Source organism: Lepisma saccharinum, chromosome 3 (genome assembly GCF_977018435.1).
Source record: "Lepisma saccharinum chromosome 3, izLepSacc3.1, whole genome shotgun sequence".
NCBI classification, from domain to species: Eukaryota; Metazoa; Arthropoda; class Insecta; order Zygentoma; family Lepismatidae; genus Lepisma; species Lepisma saccharinum.
Window position 1 is genome coordinate 38,471,621 of NC_139231.1, and position 9,829 is coordinate 38,481,449.

The following is a 9,829-nucleotide window of genomic DNA, read 5'->3' on the forward strand; positions in this document are numbered from 1 at the left end:
GACTTTATATTTATTTAATAATAACCGGTGTATGGTCACATAGGAAAGTCGCTACACATGGTAGAAAACGAACAATGGTTTTCTTCCTAGCAACTATAAGAGAACATAGAAGCATTTTATTGTTTTTTAAAATGAATAGCAAGATTCGTTTAAGATTACCCACCGAATACTTATTGAAGCTTGTTTGAATGCAAATGATAAATAAAACATGGTTTGTGAAAATACATGGCACATATCAGAGATGGCGTATATATCGCCTTTGATGATTAAATGAAATGAAGTTGAAATACAGGAACGAACTGGCAAATATTCTTTGTCATAATGTATTAGAAGTATTTTTTTCCTGTGTGAAAAACTACTTGCAAATTCCAAAACTTCACAAGTATTGTAGATAAACTTTTGTTGATAGATTTTAAATTTTGAACGTATTAAAATTTATGATAGCCGATTGTCTTACTGTCTGTAGTATTTGAACTCGTGTTAATATGTTTGTGTATGTGTGCGTGTATGTCTTCACATTTTGGATCCTATTTCCCTTACATATCATTCTGATATAGGAAGATCAAGAAGAGGAGAACAAGAATAGAACTGATCCCTTCCATTCAGATGTACGTACACTAAATTTTGGATAAAATTTCAGAAGGTCAAAACTATGTACAGTTCTTTGGTTTCACAATAAATATACAATTTATGATCTGTGAAATGTGCTAAAACGTCCATGTTACCTTATTTCACGAACCATTTCAATCTCCTTTATTTTTCATTTTAAATTAACTTTGACATGCAGTAATCTATCGTCACACCGTTCCTTCGCTATACAAGTCAACAAACACATTTATAATGGCAGGTTTGAACTTGTTATTCACTTCTTAAGCAATATATACTCACTGAACATATTCCTGCATTTGATGCAGGTTTCTTTATCCGAAGATATTGTCACGCCATCACGCACGTATACAACTTCCTCGTTTCTGTGGCGAAAATATCTTCCTTATTATACCATATGGATGTCACGTACCTGTATGGTTGTCTTGCTCAGGCAAAGTTTCATACGCTTGTTCTGTATGTATTTATCTTATAATAATTTAACACATTGTGCACCGTCGTACCAAGAAGAGAAATACAGCGGTCAACTCGCGACAGTTGACAGTTCTCTCGAACCAGAGTGTCCCGTGTTGCCAAATTTATAACTCCCCCCCCCCTTGCTTCGTTGTCAAGAAATGTCCAACAACTTTAAATATTGTGCTGCTTGTCCCCTTCACTTGACACTAAATAAAGATGATGATGTGATAGCAACGCAGCTAATTTCATGACAAATACTCCCTTCGCTGACATAGGTTGAAATTAGACGACAGCGTTTTCTCTTCTTGTTAGAGCCTTTTGTTTCCAGTAAATAAGAACTCTATGATATACTGTAATTCGGCAAGTAATTGAAACACTGATGGCGTTAGTAGTATGGTTGTGACTATTATTCTTCACTACTTCAATGTTGTTCTTCGGTATGTTACACCACACTGTTAAACAGTGCTCCTTGGATATATTGAAGACCACTTTTACAGTACTTTGTCATGTTCTGGATTTGTGATGTAGGTTGGAAAGATGAGAACTACTACTTAGTCAGTGTCATTAGCTTTTCCTATGATCGTCGTAATGTCTGTCATAGTTTCAAGGGTCAATAGGTTCTTCACTGTCATAGTTTCAATGATCAATAGGTTCTTCGCTGTCATGGTTTCAAGGATCAGTAAGGTATTCACTGTCATAGCTTTAAGGATCAATAGGTTCTTCACGGTCAAAGTTTCAAGGATCAATATGTTCTTCATTGTCACAGTTTCAAGGATCAATATGTTCTTCACTGTCATAGTTTCAAGGTTCAGTAGGTTCTTCACTGTCACAGTTTCAAGGATCAATAGGTTCTTCACTGTCATAGTCTCAAGTATCAATAGGATCTTCACTGTCATAGTTTCAAGGATCAATAGGCTCTTTACTGTCATAGTTTCAAGGATCAATAGGCTCTTCACTGCGCGGCGAATCCCTGTCACTACACTGTTTCCGGGTCCCTGGCTTACCCCCTTCGTGCTTCACATAGTCTACCACCAGTTCCAAGCCAATGAGCGCTGGGAGGTCTTTGCAAGGAGCTTCTTCGCCTTCTGCTCCTTGTTCCTGTTCTTCTGACTCTGCTTTCTCTTGGTTTTGCTCCGTTTCTTCCTTTACCTCTTGCAGCTTCTCATTGTCTTCTCTTTTAGAGTGCACATCTCTGTATATCTTGGAGAGGTTCTGCAAGATGTAATTGGTCGTTGGGAATCTCCTGGAGGCGTCGTCGTCGCTTTTCCTCCACGTTCCAGCATCCGTCTCGCCTTCTTTCTTCTCTGTCTTGCTGTCCGTCAATCCGCGCGGTTCTGGCACGCTGAAGGCTGAAGTATGCTTGGTCTGCTTCACACCGTTGAGCGCCAGGTTGAGTTTCTCTGAGGACACCTTTTCGTCACAGTCCTTGTCGGGTTCCTTTGACTGATCTCCAGTTTCGGAAGGACTCTCCTTCTCTGCTCCGTCAAGACCTGTAGGGGATCTCATCCCCAGGTGTCCAAATGGAAGCTTCCTGTCCCATATGTGTCCAGATACCCGAAGGTCGATGAAGAAGTGGAGGGGGTCGATCCCGTAAGGTGGTTGCGGAGGGAGATTGGGTGCGAGACCTGGATATAAAGACGGGTACCACAAAGGGGGTGGGAACGGACCGGGTGGGTTGGGAATTAGCGAAGGTAGCATGTCTGGATTTAGCGCGTCCGGGTTACCAGGTATCCTACTCTGGTAATCACCACCAGGCAATGGTAACATCCCGCATGGTGGTACATTTGGAAGCAGTAGAGGTGGCGGAGGAATACTCGAACTGGTTGATGTCTCTGGAGTACCTTGCGGTGACCGGGTGCGGTCCATTACGGAAGACGGTAAACCGGAACTTCCTGGTTCGACCTTCGTCGCGACCAACGAAGCCAACTTGCTGCTACTGGAATCTTCCTGGATGCTGTGCCTCGAGCTGCTTGTGGTCAGTTCCAGAGGTTTATCCGATGCCTTGTGCTCCTGGAGGAACTTTGATGGTTCCGAAATCTCTCGCCAGGAGCGCTTCCGTCTCCTGTGAGGCTTTGTGAACAGCTGGCTGCAGCTTTCTTTGGAGGCGTCCAAGCTCTGTGGGTGCTGAGGCTGCTGCGATGATAGATGATGAGGATGATGATGCGGCATCGGGAATGAGGATGACGGAGGGTCTTTGGAGCCGTCTGCGATTCCTGCTGAGCTGTTGGGTGGCTTGGTGACGAAGCTTTTGAGCATATCGCTGAAGAAGAAGCTGTGCGGTACCAAGGGCATGTTGTACAGGTACGGCGGCGTGGCGGCGAGCAGCCTGGACAGGAAGTCCCCATTCCGGAAGTCTGACGTCAGCCGGGGAGCACGTTTGGCGTGTGGTTCTGCGAACTGGGAGCCGAGATCCGCCGCCGAGCTCATCCCGAGGGATTCTCTGGAATTAAAAGAGCACAGTCACGTATCAGTTAAAATGAAGTAACTTTAACCGCGATGTGGACAGTTTTACGCATGGAAGAGAAAAGGGGGCAGGGGATTGGTCATCCGCAAGATGGGGTAGAAAAGTGTCAAAGGAATGGCATGTATCACACATATAATTGTATTTAATTAGAAACGTATTGTATTCATTATTTTAAAATATTCGTAGTTAAATATTCATAAACATTCCTCGCAGAGTCGTCTTCAGGAAATGAGCTTAAAAGATTACATGTTAGCTCACTCCCATTACGTCCAATGACGGGTTAAAAAATATAGTCAACTTATAGAGTGTACCTGATTCAGATATAGGAACTGTAAATGAGAAACGTATGGCTCCTTGCTCATGTGATTTCAGTAATGTGTTCCCTTACCTTTCTCATTCCACCTCAACGTGCAGTTTTATTATGTTACATTTTTGTAAGGAATGCTATTTTTGTATTTTTGTAGTTTATATTTTGTAGCCGCTTGTCATTCATGAATGTCAATTAGGGTGATCGTACGTCCCGTTTCAGAGGCGTGTCCCGGTCGTCCCGTTGATATTATAAAAATACCACTATTTGTCCCGTTTTATAAAAGTCTAGGACTAAAGATCAAGTCTAAATTTGAGAGACATTTCATGTTAAGAACAATGTTGATGAAATTTTTAACCTAGTAATGTGTAGTGGGGTGAAGTGTCTTATGTGTTGTATCCCTTCTTTCCTTTCCATTCATTGTTCTTAATTTGTGGTTTTCTAGCTTCTTTTTTTCCGCTTTCTCTACGCAGCATAAGTTACTTCGTCTCACTTGCATGTCTCCTTATGTCTCTTAGAAGAGACAAGTAAAAATGTGGTACTGAAAATATAATGGTGTCTGGTTTTGTTTAGATATTAAGGTTTTTGTATTCGAGAAGCTTGGGGCACTTTTTTGTTCTCTGAATAGTTTATTTTGAACTTGAATATAGTGTAAAACCCTTCAGATAACATCTAGAATATGCTCTGTATTGGTTGGAAAAGAAATTTTATTTCTTAATAAAACTTACATATTTCATTTGAAATTTTCATTAGTTGAAAAATGTAAAAAGATTTAATAGTCTCACTTACATGTGATAGTTTCCACTGCTTTTGAATTGTTACTTTATTTTTGTTAAACTCTGGAATTTGGTAATTATTTAACTTTTCCTCTGCCTCAATTCTCATGCATACAGACTGTTTAAGAAGTCTCTGACAGATATTATTCATTAACAACGCCAAAATGGTTGAGGATAGAAACTTAGATATTTCACATTGAGAAGGGAGATCATTCTGCAAATTGTCACTAATAAAGAAGTATTACGACCCTATTAATTATTTTCAGATAGCCATCTAGAAATGAAGACTTTCTGTGTGTAGCTCTTGTACTGTTTCCGTATCTTTTATAAACATTAAACTGCCTGTGGTGTGTGAATTTGATGCGTAAGTACAAAAACTGTAACAAGGCGAAACGTCCTCAAAGTGTTTAGAATACAACAAGCCATACACATTCCCTAATTTCTCTTTTTGTTACGGTCTTGAAATGTTTTGTATTTTATCAGGCAGACGTCTGAACGATACAAATCGAGGGTCGCCAGTATCGAGTAATCGAAGGTTTTCCGTGAAGTTTTCCTGAAAATCTAGAAACTGAATCCCTTGCTTGACCTGTGTACGTAAATGATAACATGGCCACAGATGTCAGTTGAAAAGTAGATTCATATTTTCTTGACACTTTTATTTTTTTGTTTGTTAATGTTAATCAGAAGACAAACAATAATAGATTTTCATTTAAATAAAATAGGAGTTCCTTTTCTAATATTTGTTTCATTTTGATTGATTTTACATTTTGCAATTTCTTAGTTCCTTAATTTCTTAATTATTAATGCTATGTATTAACTGAAAATTTTTGTTTTAAACGTACTTTGGTTTTCATGACTTACAGTGTTATAGCGCAAGAATAGATCATCAATGAAACAAAGCAACAAGTGAAATTAATAGCAGACATTCAAAGACACAAGTCATTATTATTATTTCAAAAGCAAAAACATGTAAATCGTAGTAAAACGTTTCATATATTCAAGTAATCAATCAAAAAGATATATACGAGTAGTATGATTGCAAGGAGCTAGAACTAATGAACAGACAGGGAGTAAATGTGTTTGAACTGATTAGGTAAGCCTACGTTTCACACGCCAGAGTATAGATCGACCACAAGGAAAAAACCTTGGAACGAAAAGTCCCCGCGCAGGTTTCCCTTCTTCCCTCCACCTCGGGCCATGTAGGAAACATATATTTAGACAGCCCCCCCACCTTCTCCGATTTGCACCAAAATGGTGCCAAACGTTAGTGCATCGTTTGTGCACGAATGTGCACGCAAAAATTTCGTTTGTGCACAAACGGAAAACACCAAAATTAGCAAGTTAATTTGGGGGGGCTGTCTAAATGCCAGCCCCCCCACCGTCTCTGATTTTCACTTAAATGGTGCCAAACGTTAGTGCATCGTTTGTGCACGAATGTGCACGCAAAAATTTCGTTTGTGCACAAGGGGAAATCCGAGATATTAACACCTTAACTTTTGGGGTCAGCCCACCTACCTTCTCCGATTTTCACTAAAATGGTGCCAAACGTTTGTGCACGAATGTGCACGCAAAAATTTCGTTTGTGCACAAGGGGAAATCCGAGATATTAACACCTTAACTTTTGGGGTCAGCCCCCCCACCTTCTCCGATTTTCACTAAAATGGTGCCAAACGTTAGTGCATCGTTTGTGCACGAATGTGCACGCAAAAATTTCGTTTGTGCACAAGGGGAAATCCGAGATATTAACACCTTAACTTTTGGGGTCAGCCCCCCAACCTTCTCCGATTTGCACCAAAATGGTGCCAAACGTTAGTGCATCGTTTGTGCACGAATGTGCACGCAAAAATTTCGTTTGTGCACAAGGGGAAATCCGAGATATTAACACCTTAACGTTTGGGGTCAGCCCCCCCACCTTCTCCGATTTTCACTAAAATGGTGCCAAACGTTAGTGCATCGTTTGTGCACGAATGTGCACGCAAAAATTTCGTTTGTGCACAAGGGGAAATCCGAGATATTAACACCTTAACTTTTGGGGTCAGCCCCCCCACCTTCTCCGATTTTCACTAAAATGGTGCCAAACGTTTGTGCATCGTTTGTGCACGAATGTGCACGCAAAAATTTCGTTTGTGCACAAGGGGAAATCCGAGATATTAACACCTTAACTTTTGGGGTCAGCCCCCCCACCTTCTCCGATTTGCACCAAAATGATGCCAAACGTTAGTGCATCGTTTGTGCACGAATGTGCACGCAAAAATTTCGTTTGTGCACAAACGGAAAACACCAAAATTAGCAATTTAATTTGGGGGGGCTGTCTAAATGCCAGCCCCCCCACCGTCTCTGATTTTCACTAAAATGGTGCCAAACGTTAGTGCATCGTTTGTGCACGAATGTGCACGCAAAAATTTCGTTTGTGCACAAGGGGAAATCCGAGATATTAACACCTTAACTTTTGGGGTCAGCCCCCCCACCTTCTCCGATTTGCACCAAAATGATGCCAAACGTTAGTGCATCGTTTGTGCACGAATGTGCACGCAAAAATTTCGTTTGTGCACAAACGGAAAACACCAAAATTAGCAAGTTAATTTGGGGGGGCTGTCTAAATGCCAGCCCCCCCACCGTCTCTGATTTTCACTTAAATGGTGCCAAACGTCAGTGCATCGTTTGTGCACGAATGTGCACGCAAAAATTTCGTTTGTGCACAAGGGGAAATCCGAGATATTAACACCTTAACTTTTGGGGTCAGCCCCCCCACCTTCTCCGATTTGCATCAAAATGGTGCCAAACGTTAGTGCATCGTTTGTGCACGAATGTGCACGCAAAAATTTCGTTTGTGCACAAACGGAAAACACCAAAATTAGCAAGTTAATTTGGGGGGCTGTCTAAATGCCAGCCCCCCCACCGTCTCTGATTTTCACTAAAATGGTGACAAACGTTAGTGCATCGTTTGTGCACGAATGTGCACGCAAAAATTTCGTTTGTGCACAAACGGAAAACACCAAAATTAGCAATTTAATTTGGGGGGGCTGTCTAAATGCCAGCCCCCCCACCGTCTCTGATTTTCACTAAAATGGTGCCAAACGTTAGTGCATCGTTTGTGCACGAATGTGCACGCAAAAATTTCGTTTGTGCACAAGGGGAAATCCGAGATATTAACACCTTAACTTTTGGGGTCAGCCCCCCCACCTTCTCCGATTTGCACCAAAATGATGCCAAACGTTAGTGCATCGTTTGTGCACGAATGTGCACGCAAAAATTTCGTTTGTGCACAAACGGAAAACACCAAAATTAGCAATTTAATTTGGGGGGGGGGCTGTCTAAATGTCAGCCCCCCCACCGTCTCTGATTTTCACTAAAATGGTGCCAAACGTTAGTGCATCGTTTGTGCACGAATGTGCACGCAAAAATTTCGTTTGTGCACAAGGGGATATCCGAGATATTAACACCTTAACTTTTGGGGTCAGCCCCCCCACCTTCTCCGATTTGCACCAAAATGGTGCCAAACGTTAGTGCATCGTTTGTGCACGAATGTGCACGCAAAAATTTCGTTTGTGCACAAACGGAAAACACCAAAATTAGCAAGTTAATTTGGGGGGCTGTCTAAATGCCAGCCCCCCCACCGTCTCTGATTTTCACTAAAATGGTGCCAAACGTTAGTGCATCGTTTGTGCACGAATGTGCACGCAAAAATTTCGTTTGTGCACAAGGGGAAATCCGAGATATTAACACCTTAACTTTTGGGGTCAGCCCCCCCACCTTCTCCGATTTGCACCAAAATGATGCCAAACGTTAGTGCATCGTTTGTGCACGAATGTGCACGCAAAAATTTCGTTTGTGCACAAGGGGAAATCCGAGATATTAACACCTTAACTTTTGGGGTCAGCCCCCCCACCTTCTCCGATTTTCACTAAAATGGTGCCAAACGTTAGTGCATCGTTTGTGCACGAATGTGCACGCAAAAATTTCGTTTGTGCACAAGGGGAAATCCGAGATATTAACTCCTTAACTTTTGGGGTCAGCCCCCCAACCTTCTCCGATTTGCACCAAAATGGTGCCAAACGTTAGTGCATCGTTTGTGCACGAATGTGCACGCAAAAATTTCGTTTGTGCACAAACGGAAAACACCAAAATTAGCAAGTTAATTTGGGGGGCTGTCTAAATGCCAGCCCCCCCCACCGTCTCTGATTTTCACTAAAATGGTGCCAAACGTTAGTGCATCGTTTGTGCACGAATGTGCACGCAAAAATTTCGTTTGTGCACAAGGGGAAATCCGAGATATTAACACCTTAACTTTTGGGGTCAGCCCCCCACCTTCTCCGATTTGCACCAAAATGATGCCAAACGTTAGTGCATCGTTTGTGCACGAATGTGCACGCAAAAATTTCGTTTGTGCACAAGGGGAAATCCGAGATATTAACACCTTAACTTTTGGGGTCAGCCCCCCCACCTTCTCCGATTTTCACTAAAATGGTGCCAAACGTTAGTGCATCGTTTGTGCACGAATGTGCACGCAAAAATTTCGTTTGTGCACAAGGGGAAATCCGAGATATTAACTCCTTAACTTTTGGGGTCAGCCCCCTCACCTTCTCCGATTTTCACTAAAACGGTGCCAAACGTTAGTGCATGGTTTGTGCACGAATGTGCACGCAAAAATTTCGTTTGTGCACAAGGGGAAATCCGAGATATTAACACCTTAACTTTTGGGGTCAGCCCCCCCACCTTCTCCGATTTTCACTAAAATGGTGCCAAACGTTAGTGCATCGTTTGTGCACGAATGTGCACGCAAAAATTTCGTTTGTGCACAAGGGGAAATCCGAGATATTAACACCTTAACTTTTGGGGTCAGCCCCCCCACCTTCTCCGATTTGCACCAAAATGATGCCAAACGTTAGTGCATCGTTTGTGCACGAATGTGCACGCAAAAATTTCGTTTGTGCACAAGGGGAAATCCGAGATATTAACACCTTAACGTTTGGGGTCAGCCCCCCCACCTTCTCCTATTTTCACTAAAATGGTGCCAAACGTTAGTGCATCGTTTGTGCACGAATGTGCACGCAAAAATTTCGTTTGTGCACAAACGGAAAACACCAAAATTAGCAAGTTAATTTGGGGGGCTGTCTAAATGCCAGCCCCCCCACCGTCTCTGATTTTCACTAAAATGGTGCCAAACGTTAGTGCATCGTTTGTGCACGAATGTGCACGCAAAAATTTCGTTTGTGCACA

At 42.1% G+C, this 9,829-nt stretch overlaps 1 protein-coding gene across 1 annotated transcript; it reads right to left on the reverse strand.

The window, feature by feature from the left end:
- Nucleotides 1-428: 428 nt before the first annotated feature.
- Nucleotides 429-3,489, reverse strand: LOC145985515 (uncharacterized). Its single transcript, XM_083119587.1, has 2 exons — nucleotides 2,060-3,489; nucleotides 429-492 (listed from the first exon to the last, which is right to left on the reverse strand). The coding sequence occupies exons 1-2, from the start codon at nucleotides 3,487-3,489 to the stop codon at nucleotides 429-431; spliced, it is 1,494 nt and encodes a 497-aa protein (XP_082975713.1).
- Between the last annotated feature and the right edge of the window lie 6,340 nt (nucleotides 3,490-9,829).

Coding starts and splice junctions, on each gene's coding strand:
- LOC145985515 (XM_083119587.1), bottom strand. CDS start 3,489: ATGAGCTCGGCGGCGGATCTCGGCTCCCAGTTCGCAGAACCACACGCC. Junction 493..2,059: donor AAGCACGAAGGGGGTAAGCC/AGGGACCCGGAA, acceptor CGCACACATACA/CAAACATATTAACACGAGTT.